The sequence below is a fragment of the Corapipo altera genome, unplaced genomic scaffold (assembly GCF_003945725.1).
Source record: "Corapipo altera isolate COAL_440 unplaced genomic scaffold, ASM394572v1 57, whole genome shotgun sequence".
Lineage (NCBI taxonomy): Eukaryota > Metazoa > Chordata > Aves > Passeriformes > Pipridae > Corapipo > Corapipo altera.
The window spans coordinates 8,418,872-8,436,682 of NW_020884905.1; the positions used below are offsets into that span (position 1 = coordinate 8,418,872).

Sequence of the window (17,811 nt, forward strand, 5' to 3'; positions counted from 1 at the left end):
GTGGGGAGGTAATGACTGCACTTATGGCTGGGGAGGTGTCATTCTTGGTGAGGGCTGGGAGCTGTCTGTGGTTGATGGAAAGTAGAGATTGCCTAGGAATCTCCGTGGTTCATTTGAATATTTTCACATATTATAAATGCAGCCAGAAAATTAAATGCAGAAATTCTCTGTGCTCACCAGTCACCAGGCTTTTGAAATGAGGAGTATGTGTTTTCTGAAATGCAGGGTTGTCAGTAGACAAATGTGTGATTCTTTGAATTTGGATCTATTTGGATTATTTTTGGAGTGTTTAGTTGAAAGAAAATGTAATTTATGCAAGTAAGACATGTTTTTTAATTACTTAAGCATTGTCAGTGTTAATATTGCACTGCTCATGTTTCAAAACCTCTTAGACTGACTTGCCTGTAGTTCACACTTAAAAATAAATCTGATACCTCTGTTTAGCAGGTATATTTCTCAAACTGTTACCTTCTTTAACCTGCCTGCAAATTTTGTGGGTTTTAGCATATTTCCTGTATTCTCAGATTTATGCTGAGTTTTCCCTAAGGTACATCAGCTTTGACTCCTGTTCCCTGAGATACCAGTATCCCTTTAAGGGTGACAGGATTTTGCCACAACAAGAACAGGCCATCTGCATTCCTGACTGCTCAGCAAGGGAAGTGACTGTTTGCCCTGGAGACCCAGAGATAGCTGAGAGAAGGCTGGGGCTCAGCTTTGAAATGTTAATCTGCTGCTTCTGTCCTTCCAGGATTTTGCCCAGGGAGTCAATGGGTGGGAAGTTGGTATTAATTTAGAATTTGAAGCTTCGGTGCAATCTGTTGCAGTTTTAGCATGTTATAAATTGTTTAATATTTAAGGAGGTCTTGAAGCTAAGATGGAACTTTGTCCTGATTTCAAAATTGGCAAGAAATACCACCCTGATTTTGAAGAAGTGCCTGGCTGCCAAGTAAAAATAGTAGTCAGGATCCTCGGTGTGAGGAGGAACTCTGCAAGGTTAATTTTTCAAGGTCCCTTATCATATCCTTGCAGGGAGTTTTACTCCTACATGGGAGGCAGGAGGTACAACCTTCCAGACTTTGCCATTGTGATTTTACAGGACCCCAGATTGTGCTGTGATCCTCACAGAGGCTGGGTCTCTGCCTTTGGGAATTAGGTATCTCCTTTGAGATAAAAGGAAAATTGGGCTTCAATTGGGCCGCAAGCAGCTTGGATTCAAATCCTTGTTCTGCCAGATGCATCCTGCCATGCTGCCATATCATAACCTCTTAAAATGCTGGTGTGGTTCCCTGTGAGATAAAGCATCTTGTGAGGGCAGAGGTGAGGGAGGGAGAAGGAAATGTGAGGGAATGTTGTTTTTCATGGCTGTGCTGGCATACACAAGCTGGAAAAGTCTGCAAAATCATAGCTGGGATTTGAGTGTGTGGCTTAGAGCATGTCCCACAAGACCACTCATGATGGTCAGGACAACATATGTGAGTTGGGCAACAAATTCTGCGACAGGCTCTAGAAATACTATGCCCAGCTGTTTGTGTAGGAAGGGATAGGTTAAAGTCCTTCAGGCAAAAATTGGAATGCCTGTGGACATCAGGGCTCTGTGTTCAGTCAGTCCTTGTGAGATGGAGACAATAATTGTCCCTTTTTCTGCCCTAGTTGTTACTGAGATCCCATTCTGACCTGCTGTGCAGCACCCAGGAGAGCAACCCTGGAGTCCTCAGGTCCCTGCGCAGGTGTACTTGGCTCAGTAAGGCAGGAAATGAGGGAGAGGCTGCTCAGGCTGTTCTTAGGAATGACACGTCAGAGCAGGTCTCAACCCAATTTGCCTTTGCTTCTGTGGTGGGGTGGAATAAGCTGTGAGCTTTGCAGTGTGGTGCCCTGGGTGTAGCTTTCCCTCCACATTATCCCTTTGCTACCTTGGGATGCTTGGCCAAGGTAAATGGAGGTTTGCGTTACCCTCCATGGAGTGATGCTACATCTTCTCACAGAGGCTTCTGCCCCTCTTGCCAGATTTGTGCAGGTGCTTCTTTTGTAAGTGATGATGATGATACAGGTAGGTGCTCAAAAGAAGGCAATAAATAGGAGAGAGACATGTGTACTAAAGCTACGGCAAAATACAATGTTTGCTGTCTGGAGAAGGGCAAAGTCGATAGGAAACGAGATTTTATTTTCCAGCTTTTAAGGGGATGTAACAGTGAAGAATAACACAACCTTAAAGAAGAAAGCTTGAGTGTCCCCATTGCAGGAGAGTTGTAAACCTTTGAAATAGAGGTTTGTAGTGCAACTGCTGAGAGCCATAACTGCAACTACACGGGTGCACCTGTGGACACTGTGAATTAAATAGTCTGTAGAAGCCAAATCAAGCAGGCTGGTGTCTTAGTTAACTGATGGAACATGTGTCTATGGTCAGGTTAAGGACATACCTTTGCAGAATTGTTATTTAAAAGTGATGGGTTTGATTTGGGGTAGTTGGGCTGTGTAAGTCTGAAAAAGAGAGTCCTATTTGATTTCTTCTGTACTTTCAGTTTATCAGGACTGTGATAAACACAGTGTTTATGTTGGCAGGTAACAGGTTATGCCCCTCTTACTCATGTTGAGCTGCCCTTTCTCTCTGTGTAGTCCTGTTCATTTTAATAGTTCCAGAATAGTGCTTACCCTCAGTGAAGTGACAGTGTCATCATGGGATAAAAGACCAAGTGAAATCTCTAAGGAATTGTCTGAAAGGTTGTCCAAAATTTCATCTGTAATTACAGCCCACACAAAATCAAAGAGGATGTTTTAAAAGAGCAGCAGTTCTGGGAGCAGGTTTCCTTTGCATATTTTTAGCATGTATTTGCCATTATTTTAGGTTATTCCATAGTCCTGGTTGGGAAGATGCTCAGGACTTTTGCACATTATGGTTTCTGGAGGGTATTAATAAACTTCTTGGATGAAACAGACACCCTGTCAAGGATTTCTTATGGTAACACTCCAGTATTCTGGGGACATCTCATTGAGGCCTTTCAGTTCTTGAAGGGGGCTTATACAAAAGGAGAGTGGCTTTTTACATAGACAGATAGTGGTAGGACAAGGAGGAATGGTTTTGAACTGAACGAGGAGAAATTTAGATGAGATATTAGGAAGAAATTCTTCCCTATGTGGGTGGTGAGGCCCTGGCATGGGTTGTCCAGAGAAGCTGTGGTTGCCCCATCCCTGGATGTGTTAAAGGCCAGGTTGGACAGAGTTTGGAGCAACCTGGTCTAATGGAAGGTGTCCCTGCCCATGGCAGGGGATTGGAATAAAATCGGCTTTAAGGTCCCTTCCAATACAAAACACTCCGGGATGATCAGCCAGGTGGTAAATGGGCTACACATTTGCAAATATTTGCCTGGAATTGTCCTTCTGCCTTTGGAAGTCCAATGAAGAAGAACTGGCTGTGTTTTGTGGAAGAGACACCTCCTACTGTTGGTTCCCAGAAGCTGTCAGGAGGAATTGAAAAGGCTTTTTCTGGGAGCAGGACGAAGATTGCTTTCTGCAGCCTGCCAGCGAGCAGGGCTGTGGGAGAGCACAACTTTATCCTCCTCAGCTGTTCCCCATTTCAGCTGCAGCAGATTTGAAACTTTTTAATGTGCAGCTGACAGGGACTTGCTATTCTTTGATAACTGAGATCAGCTGTACAAAGTATGATGGTCCAAACAGGCCAGGGGAATCAGCTGTTGAGTGCCTGTCCACGTTTTTCCTGAGGAGGTAAGCTGGGCTGGGGAGTTGGAGGTGAGATGGCAGAGCAGGTTCTACTCCTCCATCAGTGGGATGTTGAGTTTGGGTAACCTGGTCGTTATCTGAACTTGTCCAACTCCTTCAGTGTGCACGTTCCATCTGATGGGTTCGTGTGGCAATTTCAGGTGACTGATGCTTTGGTAACATAGGAATAGACCCTGGTGTGCTCTGTGTGTCCTTGTTCCCATCCACACCTTCAGGGTGATGCAGGAGCGTGAAGCAAGACAGGGAAAAGGTTAAGCCATCGGCAGCAGGAGCCATGAGAGGAGCTCTTGTGGTTCCATTCACACACGGAGAAACCATTTAGGTTCATTTTCCTCTTGGTGCATTTATTTGTCCTTCTTTCCTCCTCCTCCTCTTTCATCACTTTTTCCCCCACAAATATCCAAAGCCTAAAATAATGTGCTTGCCTTTTATGTGCCAATAGTCTGACACCAAGTAGTTCCTCTTCATACCCATGAATTTATGTTTGGCCTGTTTACTCAGGTGCTAGACAGTATTTCTGGCTGCACAGATGGTGAGTCTAACACGGGCCTCTGGGTTTGACTTTTATGTTTGTTTACATCTTCATGGTACAATAGTTACCAAAGAGACAAACTGGAAGATTGTGAAGTGTAACCTTGGGCCTAATCCTGAGATGGTTGAAGGGCTTGGAAACCCCTGGAGCGCATGGATAGCCCCTAAGCACCACCTGCCTTTCTGTATCCGGTAATTTTTAACTAACATAGCCAGTTCATTCATCTCTTGTCCAGTGCTCTTGTTGGACAAGTGAAATTTGAGATGTGAAATGCCAGGAATGAAGAAACATGATGGTTTTTTGGCAGTGACAGTCTGCCCTATGTTTGCTGGGCCCTTTGTGTTTCCCTCAGCTCTGTGTTAATACAGGTTATTTTTCCTTGTCTTTCTGTGGTTTCCTTCTGTTTATTGGGATGAGTGGAGTGGAAAGATTGGAGGGAATGAGGGAGAGGTTCTCTGTGTTAGAGAATCACAGGTAAATGAGTTTGTGCAAATTCAAACACAACACTTGCACGGGCAGCTCAGCATTGGAAGGTGCCTCAGCATTGGAGCTGCCAGTGTGGAAGGGAGGTCAGCAGGAGGAGTGAAAGTAAGACTTCAAATGTTATTCCTCAGGGATAAATTGTCACCCCTCAGTGATCTTGTGCCAAATGGAGCTGGTCTGTCTGTTTGTAAGGAACAGGCTGAGGTGGTGACATGTCAGCTGTGATGTGGGAAGGAGCAATGACAACTTCTGCTCCATTGCAAGCATTGCAGTGATGAAAACAGTGAAAAGTATCTGTTTTGTATTCACAGAAGCTCTCCAAATCACATCTTTTGAATCTATTTCAAGAGTCCAGGATTAGAAGGGGAAAAAAGGTTGTGGGGTCAGAGTTAAATAGATGATGATGATGATGATATTACATCATATCACAGTGCATGGTGTCCCTGCCAGTGGCAGGAGCTTGGAACTAGATGGTTGTTAAGGTCCCTTCCAACCCCTCTGTGATGATGCATTTCTTTACACAGAAATGAATTTATATATTTTTCCTAAATTGCAGAAACAAATGCTAAGTCTCTAGACATCATATTTTTTTGATGAACCAGATTCTTATCTGGCCTAAAGTCATTGGCCCAACTCACCTGACTTCCTTGAAGTCACTCTGTTTTTCTTCTGGAGGATTAGCCTTCTGAGTTTTAAGAAAATGGGAATCATTGAGGATGGGTGTGGTAGGGAGATTCATTCAACACCCTCTGTGTTAGCCAAATCTCCTTGAATAAAAAGTTGATTCATTTTAGAACTTTGTGGCAATAATTTTAAAACTGGAATTTGGGATTTGTATAGCAGTTTTTCTTAGAAGCACATTTAAAACTGAAGTACTAAATGTTCTTTTTAAAGTCATCAACACAAGACAAGCTACAGGATAGTTCCCTGTCCCACAGAAATCATCTGGATGACAGGAAAGAGGAAGTTAGAAGAGAAAAACTGCTGAATTTTGATGTGTTTTTGTGACTGTTGTTAAACCACTCAGCCTCACTGGCATGTGCCAGGGAATTCTAGGGAAATCTGTCAGTTGCTGTAGAGACAGGTTCCTCAAAACTTGTTTTTAGTGTTTCATTTTCTTAATGTCTATGTTTATGTATAACTTCATAGCATAATGATCTCATATCAGAATATATACATGTATTTATATAATGTACATATGTAAAAATACAAGTTATGCAATGTGAGTATGCTTCCAGTTTATGCAAATTTTCTTTTCATGTATCTAAAAAAAGCTCAGGATGGTGAGATCAGCCCTGCCCTGAAATCTATTGTTTTCATGCACGTGTTCATTCATTCCTTGTGCTTCAGGTACAGGCTTTGTGCCCAGTAAAGATGATTTTTAAGTATCCATTTTATTTAGAACAGTGGTCCCTCTTTGCATGGGTAGACTCATCGTGTCATGATGTCATCATCAAGGCTCTGATACGAGGGAGGAGCTTAAACTTCCACTAGATGAAGGTTGTATTTTGTGTTCCCCAGAGAAGTGGTTTAATTCAAAATAATGTTACTCTTCAGAGTTCTATGGCTGCCTGAGTTCCTGGTAAATCAGGCCTTGGTCTGGATTCCTTACTCTGCCTGAGGGAGAAAGGGTTCCTGCATCTTGGATCAGGGTCAAGGTTTGCTTTGTGATCAGAGCATGGTCAAAACAAATCCAGGGTCATACACATGGGAAATGAGGTACTAAGTTTTGTTGAACTTCTTGAAAATAGCTGTAACCTTTTTTGGCTTTATTTGTGTTTTTTAGGTGATAATAGAATGCATCAGAGAAATATGTAGAGGAATATCAGATAAAAGATAAGACATGCAAAACATCTTTGTGATGTGTGTTAACTGAGGTTAACACCACTAGGGTTAATCACCGTCTGATGTTGCATCAAATTTCTCAACAAGGCAGAAGAACTGGTTTAAAAAAAGCAGAGTAGAAGATGTGCATGTGATTTTTCTTTATTATTTCACCTCGATTTCAGACCCTCCCATGGCTTGTGTGTCCCCAGGTGCCGCTCACAGAAGCTGTGGACCCTGTGGACCTGGAGGAGTATCTCATCACCCACCCGCTCGCCGTGGAGTCGGGACCCCTGAGGGACCTGCTGGAGTTTCCCCCCGATGACATCGAGGTGGTTTATACCCCCCGGGAATGCCGGACACTCGTGTCGGCCGTACCTGAGGAGAGGTGAGGAATTAATTGCTCTGCGTGGAGTGTCTGCAGGGCTGAAGCCTGGAATTTTGGGCTGCAAATTAAATTGGGCTGGAAAATTAAACCTAAGTAAAAGTATGTACATTTAAGAAGTCGTTATAATGTATAATTATAATTTGTGGTTTTATTCTTTTAACAGTGAGATGGACCCTCACGTGAGGGACTGTGTCAGAAGTTACACGGAAGACTGGGCGATTGTGAACAGAAAGTGAGTTCCCCTGTGGTATTTGCAGCTTCATTTTATATTTACATTTTTGCAGGTTGGCTAACTGCTATGAGGAGGCTCAAAAAATTACTGTCCTGGCTACTGATTCCATGTGCCCTGGCTTTTAGTTGCCCTGTTTAGCTGAACTGATGCTTTGTGTTTAGCTGAAATGATGCTTTGCTTTTGGAAAATTGGATCTTGGACGTCAAAATCCCCTGGGGCATTTTGGGAAATCTAGGCCATTTTAGTCTACAGTTGCTCCTTTACAATGGTAGAGAAATTAGGGAATGTGAACAAGTGAAGTTACTTTCAGCTCTTGTTTCTTTCTTTGTTGCATCTGTTTTTAGCTCTTTTTAGAGAGAAGTTGCATTAATTCTGCTATGATGTGCAATCACAACCATCTAATAGATAAGGTGCCCTCTGCAGCTTTCATTGGTTTCCAAAGAGACTTTGGAAATGTACTTAATTTAAACAAATAATCGATAATATTTGAACCATCACAACATTTACCTAATGAGCTCACAGTTTAGAGAATGTGCACACATTGATTATTTCATGCAAATCAGCAGGAAGGTTTCTGAGTGGCTTTCCTTGGAACACAGAGTCTCTCGGATGATTGGAAGTCTGATGACTTCAAGAGCTGCTGTCAAGGAGTAAGTGATCCATGTGATGTGTATCACCTACAAATGACTCCACTGCAGCTACAGCTCTGCCCTTGTGGCAGTTGCTACAATTCGCTGGTTTAATGTTGTCCTGAGAACCACTTGAGGGGATGCTGAAGATATGCTTTGCACTGCTAATGTGACCCAATAAAAATGTGTTTTGTAATCTCATACCAAAAAAAAAAAAACCACCCAGAAAAAAAAAAAACAAGAGGGAAGGAGATGCTTTATTAACTCCCAGCTTTTGCAGCAGAGTCTGGAATACACCATAGACCTGGACAGTGTGACCCACCCAGTCACCCACTTTTGATTTCTCAGCAACTTTCATTGTACCTGGCATTCCTGGCTGTGATTCCTGCACTGAGGAGGTTTATTTGGAGGCTTTTTGTCTTATGTGATTGGCTGCAGGTTGTGCTCTGTGTCAGAGAGGAGATGAAGCTGAAGACCTCAAGGGTTGAAGGTGTGATGAGCAATTGTTGAACTCCAGTCAAAGGTTGTCTTGCCCCTTCAGAGAGGGAAGGCGCTTCCATAAATATTCATAGCAATTTTTGCTTGGATAAAATTGTGACAATGGACTGAGTAGAAATAAAAGAGTTACTGCTGGAGCAGGGGAAGAACTCAAATGGCTGGCTGGGAAGGACTGAATTGTTTTGCGAGTAAGGGTGCCAACAGTTTCCTCTTAATCCATCCCACTGGATGGTTCCAAGGGCCTCGGCTAGCTCTGAGGGCACGAAATCCAGCTCTTCTGGCTTTAGGAGAACATGACTTGTGACATTCCATCCTCCTCTTCACCACCCCAGGGGAAATAATCTGTATGTCAGTCTCTGCCTACAGTTCTTTGTAACCAAAATGTTTTTGGGGCAGGCAAATCTCCCATTCAGTAATTCCTTTAGTGATATTGGGAAAGGTAAATAAGTTCTCTTCACTGCTCTGTAAAAAACAATAGCATATTGTGATTTCAACCTTGCAGCATAATTTCTGTGTGCTAGACTGAGGAAGTCAGGTATGATTTAGAATGGATTTACACTTATTGGTGGAGGTGTGATGGAAATGAAGACATCCAGGTGAGGATTATACAGATGCTAGTGTTCAACTCTCAGGAATTATAGTCTAGGAAGGAAAATGCATTCCTCCTTTTTCTCTTGCCTTTTGTTATTCACTTCTAGCACATCCGTGGTTTTCACACCTCTGTGCATCCTTCTGTGGTAAATTTAGTAACAGGGCATGGTAGGAACAATTCATTGTAGATGTGACCCCAGCACTACTTTGGGAACTGACTTCAGTGAGTATTGTAAGGAGACCATGGCTCTATCCATGTGTGTGTGTGTAAGTACAGACATGGTTGCCATTTGGTACCCACAAATTTGTCAGTCAAAGAGATCCGATGTTGTCAGCAACAGCAGACAGATTGTTTACTACCAAGTGCTCTTACACCCTGGAAAGCTCCGAAGGACCCGATTTCCTTACAAAGATGCTCTGGGAAGACGCTTGTTTTAGTTGAGATTGGAAAGTTACCTGTTCTCCAGAGGTGTTCAGGACTTACCTGAGCTGGTGTTGTGGTTTTCAAGGTACCAATATTGTCAGTTCTTGTTCCAGCAGACCCACTGGCCTTCAGTCCTCGTGTTCTTGGCCTGTTCTGCTCCTGGCATCACAATTGCACATTTTATGATGACTTTAATTGCCCATTGATAGTCCTTCTTTTGACATCACCCAGGGTTGCTTTATAGATGAACAGAGTCACATTGTAGTTGGTTGTTGGATTAAGACCCAGCTTCAGTGGAGGCTGACTGGAAATAGTGTTTGCAGAGAGCAGTTTATGCCTTGAGAGCACCCACACTGATAATACTGGGTTTGTTCTGTGATTCTGCTTCTGGGGTTGGGGGTCAAAAGGGCTGCTAAGAACGCATTTGAAATACTTTGTTTGCAGATACCACAAGCTGGGAACTGGATTCAATCCCAACACCTTAGACAAACAGAAGGAGAGGCAAAAGGGGCTCCCCAAACAGATCTTTGAGTCTGATGAAGCTCCCGATGGCAACAGTTACCAGGATGAACAAGTAATGTGCCTTTAAAACCTCGCTACATAAAACCTAATTTATAGTTCTGTTTTAAAAGTGCAGTTCCTTTTCCCATTATAAGTTGCTTTAATTTGTTGGATCTCAGGATGACCTTAAGCGACGCTCAATGTCGATTGACGACACTCCCCGGGGCAGCTGGGCCTGCAGTATTTTTGATCTGAAGAACTCCCTTCCAGATGCCCTTCTCCCAAACTTACTGGACCGAACCCCAAATGAGGAGATTGACCACCACAACGAGGACCAGAGGAAGTCCAGTAGGCACAAGGAGCTTTTTGCACTACACCCAGCACCAGACGAGGTATTTTTATATACATGTGGGTGAGACTAAAAAAGTGAAGGATATAGGGGATGTGAAAGCTGTCAGTCTGCCACGGATTTAAACGATTTAAGATCACCTATGTTTAATATCCATGAGAACTGTGGCTATTTTGTGGGTCTCGTGTTTTTTAGCATAGTGTGTTGCCATAGATATTACTTTCTGAAGATTGGTTTTTCTTCATGGTTATGCAATCCCCAGTAATGTAGGAACATTAAAGGGATTTAGCATATTTATAGCTGCTGATGAATGCAACATGCTGGGAAGCCTCGAATTAAATTGGTGCTCGTGTCTCAGAAGAAAAAAATGATACATATGTTTGCTTTGTAATGCTGTCAGTGGTTTGTACAAGTGTCATGTCTCTAATTTCAGGAGGAGCCTATAGAACGTCTTAGTGTCCCTGAAGTACCCAAAGAGCACTTTGGCCAAAGACTCTTGGTAAAGTGTTTGTCCCTTAAGTAAGTATCACTCCAAGAGAGAGCAGCATTGCAGAAATTGAGAATTTAAATCTGCTGTTGTATCCATGTGCATCTGGAAAACTCCATCACTGTGTTTATTACCCTTGGAAGAGATGTTTGATCATAGGCTTAAAGGTTAATTTTCTAAGGGTTGAGTTACACAGTATTGTGCATCAGAGTTGTATCTTCAAGACTTTCTGCTTATTGGTGTGAGAGAAAATATTCACCTCCTTTGGCTTTTCTCCTTGCTGTTATCCAGCTCTACCTGTTCCATGTCACTGGGCTTCACCACACTCATCCAGGGCTATTAGGTTGGCCAGTCGCTGGTGTTCAGCTCCCTAACAAGGAAATGTAAGAGGGAAAACAAAAAAGGCAAAGATTGAAAAATGCTTAAGCTTTAAACATAAGACAGCCAAAGATTTGCCAAAGTTTAGGCTCAACAACCTTGACTGTGTCCCTTTAAGAGTGAAGACTTTATATACTTAGTAAGCATTAACTGGAGGAATAGAAACCTGTTAAACAAGTTTAATGAAGTGGAGCTCCTGAATATAGGGTTACCTGCAGCTGGTTCATTGCCTATAACTCTTCTCTAATAACACAAGGTAAAATTTTACTGTTATTCCCTTGGAGAAATAAAGTACAAAACTGATTTTCCACACTGCTGTATTCATCTTCTGTGTCCTCAGTTAGGTCAACCCTTCTTATTAGAGAGCTCCAGTTAGCCTACATTGCTGCTCATAACTGAGATATATGTGTAGGACATATCTCCTGCTCGTAGAGTACTCCAGGACCTAATATAGCCGTAGAGATGAACTGATTTTGCAGCCTTTTATGAACTGGAACAACATAATATGCAGTAGCAGTGGAGCTTCCTGTCGAAAGGATGATGTCTTTGGCATAAATAAGTTAGATGCTGGAAATTAGTGTTTTCTGCTATTTAAACATCTCTTGCTGACTGTAAATTTATGGCAAATCTACTTGTTTGTCCGCTATAGTAATCTCTGAACCTGTACTCACAGGTGTAATCCAAGCATCTGGGGTTGTGCCACCTCCGTGGCACAAAAACAAGCTCATTTTCCCCTGGGAGAAGGCTAAAATGACCTAAGCAGGGTCATTTTCAGGTTAATCTCACCTTTGTTGTGAAACTAGAGACAACACCTGTTTGATGGTACAGTCCTGTGTGGTGTTCTCCCTGCTGGAAGTACAAATTCCAGGCTGAAAAGCTGAGAGCTCTGTGCAAGGCCCAGTGTGTGGGGGATCCTTTTGTGGGGACTACAAGTGCCCAGGTGATCCAACAGTAAGTTCAGCTCTGTTTGGTAGTTACTGTTCTTGTGGGAAGTGTTTGAGTTCGCATAAATACTGGATAACAGTTACTCCAAAAAGCTGGCACCTTTCTGAGACAGTTTTTGAGATCTTGGTATTTTCTGACAACAGTGTTGAAAATTGTCAAAATACCTGTCCCTGACTGTCCAGAGGCAGGAGCCAGTTGACCATTTAGCCCTGTCAACAGGTCAGCAGACTAAATTAGCACATGGGGCAGCTTCTTCAGAGAATCAGAGGAGCTAAGTGGCCCGGTTATTCCAGTTAATAATTCCTTTCCCTTTAAGGAAGCTTTTAGGTGGCTTTGCTTGGCTTTCAATGAGTCAATGAGTTGAAAAGGCTTTTAGAATGGCCCTGTTGGAAGGGATCAGCAGCGATACAGAGGGAGCAGGAGAGGAGAGGAGTGGGAGGGATATTGGGGATCAAGATCCCTTTTCAGCAGGACCTGAAAATGGATGGCTCAGCTGTTCCTGACATCTCAGTCACCATCACCTAGGAAGGATTTGGGAAGGGGGTTGGTTATTCTTTGTTACAAAATGCAAGTCAACTGATTTTATGTTTCTTTTTTTCAAGATTTGAAATAGAAATTGAGCCTATTTTTGCAAGCTTGGCTTTGTATGACGTTAAAGAAAAGAAAAAGGTATGTTTTTTAATTATTTGAGTGATGACATTGCCACTGAAGCTTTACAAACCTGTATTAAAAGCAAAAAGGAAGAAATTAATGCTGGAAACAAACTCAGTGACATACTGGTGCTTGGAAGAATGATGAAGGCATTTCATGGGCCATCTTGTGTATTCTTCTTCTGCTTAGTAAAGCAGTTGAAGTATAACTACTTTTCTAAAAATATTATCTAATATGTGAATGCCTGAAATCAGAAAAAAAAAATAAATTTAAATTTTGGCTTTCAAAAGTCTCTTCTCCACTTAGGTAACTGAAACCTTTTATTTAGATTAGGTTTTTATGACTTTCTTAATCTCTTTTTCGTGACTCACCATGGTGTGGGTCTAGTAACACTTGAATAATGCACAAAAAAGTCATACATGCTAAAATTGCTAAAATCTAAACAAAACTGAGGAGTCCTTTCAAGATCTAAGTTATTTAAAATGCAAAATACATTTATTGGGCTATTTATGTTCTGTATTTAATATTTAAAGTGTCTCTTGGTTTTCCTTATTCTAGATATTAGCAGTAGTGGAGAGAAAAATGTTAAAAATATGCATTTTGACATTTATCTCTTTAAGACCTGAATTTAATGCATTGAGATTTAAGTTATGTAGATGAGAGTATGTGGAATATTATGTGAACTTTGTTTAATATTTAAATCACATTTCATAAGCCAATTTTATCATCTCATTACTCCCATTTTTTTTGCTCTAAGTAGTAAGTTCTTTAGTGACCTCTGGTGTTGATAACCAGCTCACATCCTTTTTGGCTTTGAAGCCTTGGTGCAATCGAGGATTAGGTGTTTCAGTGTAGAAAACTCACTGTCTGTCTTTAAAGATATGTTTTCTCTTTCTGTTTCTATTTTGATACCTTGGTGTTTTCAATTCAGATAGCAATGATGTTCCTAGTCCTGTGATGGAATTACATTCCTTACAGGAGCTGAAAGAAATTTTATAGGTAGTTTGTGTTGTTTGCTCCATTTTCTTTGTCCTTTTCCACTGTCCTGCCTTGATTTTTCAATTAAAAATACTGGTTTTTTTTCTTTTTATGCGTGGTTTGAAAGGAGGACTTTTTAATGTGTGTTTTAAAACTGTCGTGTTTATGAAGAATTTACAAAAAAAAAAAAAGTATAACTAGTGGTTGAAGCTCCCCAATTTCTTCCTTAGATTTCAGAGAATTTCTACTTCGATTTAAATTCTGAACAAATGAAGGGAATGCTTCGGCCTCATGTCCCCCCTGCTGCTATATCCACACTGGCCAGATCTGCCATATTTTCTATCACTTACCCCTCTCAAGATGTCTTTCTAGTAATAAAGGTAAGAAATGCCAGAGAAATTTAAATTGTTATTGCCTCTTGTTTTTTATTTAAAATAAAATAGAAACAGATCTGGCTGACCGGATCATTTATTTGCCTTTGGAGAGCAGGATTCTGTTCTCAGTAGTGTAAACAGTGGCACCACAGTTCTGCTTCATTTCAGATTTTCTCACTTAAGTTCCTTTGTAACAGCAACAGTTCGGTGGAGATGTGCATTGAAACTGAGAAGAGCACAAAGGTTTGCTTGATGATATAAATCAGCGTAAGCAGGCTTGACCTTGGTTTTCCTATGAAACAATGTGCTGACTCCTTAAGATGATAGATAAGTCAGTGATTTAAAAATACATATTGATCTGAATCTCATTTAAAAAAATGATACATGCCCTTAAGCCAGGTTTTTCAGATGTATTTAAGAACCGAAATTGCTAAGGGAGTGAGATCCATAACTGAAATAAAATGCAACATTGGTCACTCCTGGAATAAAGTATACAAAGATAAAAGTTATTCTCTCTTCTTTTATTTGATTCAGTGAGCACACAAATGTTGCTCGTTCAGAATGGCATTTGAGTCAGGCTTTTTGTCTGGTCTCTGCATAAAAATCATCCTGTTGTCAAAAGGGGAATTCAGGACATACTTTCAGACCATAGGCAGTGTGCTTGTTTTTCAGGAACTGCTTCTTGCACAAGGAATAATCTTTTGAAAATGAATTAAGGCTTTGTGGCATGACAAAAACAATCCCAGGTGAGAGTAAGGCTTTCGGTAGTGTCGAAGCATATTCTCATCTGCAATTTGTGGCATGATTTTCTGAATTCTTTGTGAAAATCATGTTCTACCTGTGCACAGGTATTCATAGAGTCACAGAAACACAGAATTGTTTGGGTTGGAAGCTCATCCAGTCCTACCCCCTGCCATGGGCAGGGACACCTTCCACTAGCCCAGGTTGCTCGAAGCCCTGTCCATCCTGGCCTTGGACACTTCCAGGGATGGGGCAGCCACAGCTCCTTTGGGCAACCTGTGCCAGGGCCTCACCACCCTCACAGGGAAGAATCACTCCTCTGATTTTTAGAAGATATGAGGGAGAATCCCATATTTATGAGGATCTGGACAAGAGAGCTTCTGAATGCACATCAGTGCTTGTAAAACCAGTGATCCAAGAGGAGCTGGTGGCGTAGCTGTTTTTTTGATTTGATGATGGAAATAATATAATCAGGGATAAATAAGACAGATGCGTTGTGTGTCTTATTGGATGAATTTTTACATGGGTCTTACTGGGAAATCACTTTTCAGACAAGTGGAATTACTGGTAAACTCAGCAGGGAATGCAAGATTTGATGGAAAGTAGTTTTGTTCCTTACTTTGTGGTAGTCTCAAAGTTCTACTAACAGAGAGGTATGAATGGCACATGGGAGAAGTCAGAGATATTCTGAGCTTGTAACAGCATGTGCAGAGTGATGGGTGTGGGAGGAAGGGCCAGGATGGTTTGAAGAGGAACAGTCTTCAGGCATATGATAGGGGAGATATTTCTATCAGGAACTGCGTGTTAAGTAGTTTGTTACTCAGAGACTTGAGCAGCAAACATAGACTCTGTGGCTAACTTTAATTATTTGATTTGATTCATTTTTTATTTCATTATTTGATATTTTTATCTGATTTAAAATAATGCTTGTTTTCCCTGAGTGCATCCATGTCACCTGTTTACACTGCTGCAATAGGACCTTATTATGGAGAATAGAGATAAGAACAGAACTCTTAAAGTGATAATGCTGAAGACAGTGTAAGCTGTCTTTAAAACCTTAAAAATGAGCTGAAAGTGGCTCTAGAACAGCTCAAACCCAAACTTTTATATGTTCCCTTTGGACCTATATTTTACACTTGTGATTCAGTTATAGCTGGAAATCTGAGAACTTAATGGTTTTAACAACTTGAGTGCAGTGCTTGTTCCCTGACTCACAAAGGGAAATCAAGCTTTAACTCTTGTGAAAGAATGTTTTTGCTTCCCAGTGTTTGTTTAATTTAACAATGCTTGCTGGATATGTGTCCTTATAATGGTTTATTTTCCCTTTTCAGCTGGAAAAGGTATTACAGCAGGGAGATATTGGGGAGTGTGCAGAGCCTTATATGATTTTTAAAGAATCTGATGCAGCAAAGGTAAGAATTGCTTTGTTTACGTTTGTTACAAGCACTTAATAACTATTTTGTTATTAACATAAAGCATTTTCTTTTACCTTGGACTTACTTACAATGGCTGTTAAAGCCATTGATACTCTTTCTGCCTTTAAGAGGATCCATTTTTAATTAAGAAACTAATCCTATTCTAAAGGCCAAAAAAAAGTCAAAGACCTTTGGATCTTGATGCCTTATTGGGGTAGAGTTGTTAAAGGTCACCAGTTTTTGTGGCTGGCAGGGGAGATGTATGGTTTCCATGAAGCTCAGTCATCTGTGATCCCGTATCCCAAAGGATCAGCTCTGTGCTTACAGCTGGGTCAAGTCAAGGAAGCCTTGGCTGGGAATTTGCAGCAAAATTTCTGACTTTTCCGCTGCTTCTGCAGCTTAACCCCATCACTTCTGCCTTCCTCTGGAAGGGTTATAAAAGAGTATCAAAAATGGTTCCTGATTTTGTGTACAATTGGGTGGAACCAAGTGAAGATCGAAAGGTAACAGTGAGGACTGGGTGAAGGGCAAACCAGAGATTCCAGCCCTTGTGATCAGAGCCCTTCCATTATGCTTTTTCAAAGGAACTGGAATGTTCATTTGTTAGTTTTAACCAAATTCTTAATAAAATATTTCCTTCCTAAAGTTCAGATATATTTTAGGTGAAGAAGTTTACATTTTTTTTGTCTGTGTCTGTCTTTATATCACTGTACCACAATATGAAAAATAAATGTTTTTCACCTCAGGTGTATAGATAACAAAAGTGAAAAAACTCCATTTCCTGTGTTCCTAAGTGAAATTTTGGAATTGGATTTGCAAGATGCTTGGGAATATGGGTGAAAAGATAATTTTCAACATCTCCTTCAAAGTGCATAAGCATGTCCTGATCTAGAGCCGCAGTTGTTTCTCTGTTGTTACCCAGTCCCTGTCTGAGGTTTTCTTAAAGTCTTGTAGGTAACAACCTTTCTAAAGCAAAAAATTGCTAAAGAGCAATATGCAGAATTATGGAAAAATCCTCTTTTACTCCCTTCTTTCCTCAACAAAGTATGATACTACTTATTTGAGCAATCTTTTGAGTTCCCTATGCAACTCGAGATGATCTGAGTACCTGCTGCATAAATTGACATTAGGAAAGGCCATTTCAGACTTCAGAGAGTAAAATTCAGATGTTTTTGAAGGAGCAGTGGGCAGATGAGCTCACTGAGATTTGACAGGCCGTTCAGAAGGGTTAAAAGCATGAAACGGCTGCTCTGACAGACTGTCCTGTCTCTGGTGGCCTGAGGGCAGTTTTGGGAAGCAGAAGTTGCATTTCCACAGCACTTGGTGATCCTCCTCTAGAAGGTGCTGTTGAAACAGTCGTTGGGAGTTAGAAAAGACACCATCATTCCTCACTTACTTTGCTAAATGAACCTTTGTTTCTGTTCTTCTCTTTTTAATCTCTTGAATTGAATTATTTTCTTCACAGAATAAGGAAAAGTTGGAAAAACTGAAAGGCCAGGCAGAGCAGTTTTGCCAGAGACTCGGCAAGTATCGGATGCCTTTTGCCTGGACAGCCATTCATCTGATGAACATCGTGAGCAGCGCTGGGAGCTTGGAAAGAGATTCCACGGAAGTCGAAGTTGGCACAGGAGGTACAGTCCTTGGCACCTGCATGAG

At 41.3% G+C, this 17,811-nt stretch overlaps 1 protein-coding gene across 14 annotated transcripts in view; it reads left to right on the forward strand.

The window, feature by feature from the left end:
* The window catches only part of DOCK7 (dedicator of cytokinesis 7), a 95,066-nt gene that overhangs the window by 15,694 nt on the left and 61,561 nt on the right, over window positions 1–17,811 (forward strand). For all 14 annotated transcript variants that reach the window (XM_027651749.1, XM_027651750.1, XM_027651751.1 and 11 more), the window contains exons 3-11: window positions 6,787–6,962; window positions 7,126–7,194; window positions 9,781–9,910; window positions 10,017–10,229; window positions 10,620–10,705; window positions 12,599–12,665; window positions 13,856–14,005; window positions 16,072–16,152; window positions 17,621–17,786. In XM_027651749.1, the coding sequence (XP_027507550.1) occupies window positions 6,787–6,962; window positions 7,126–7,194; window positions 9,781–9,910; window positions 10,017–10,229; window positions 10,620–10,705; window positions 12,599–12,665; window positions 13,856–14,005; window positions 16,072–16,152; window positions 17,621–17,786 (1,138 nt within the window). The remainder of the gene's footprint in view (window positions 1–6,786; window positions 6,963–7,125; window positions 7,195–9,780; window positions 9,911–10,016; window positions 10,230–10,619; window positions 10,706–12,598; window positions 12,666–13,855; window positions 14,006–16,071; window positions 16,153–17,620; window positions 17,787–17,811) is intronic.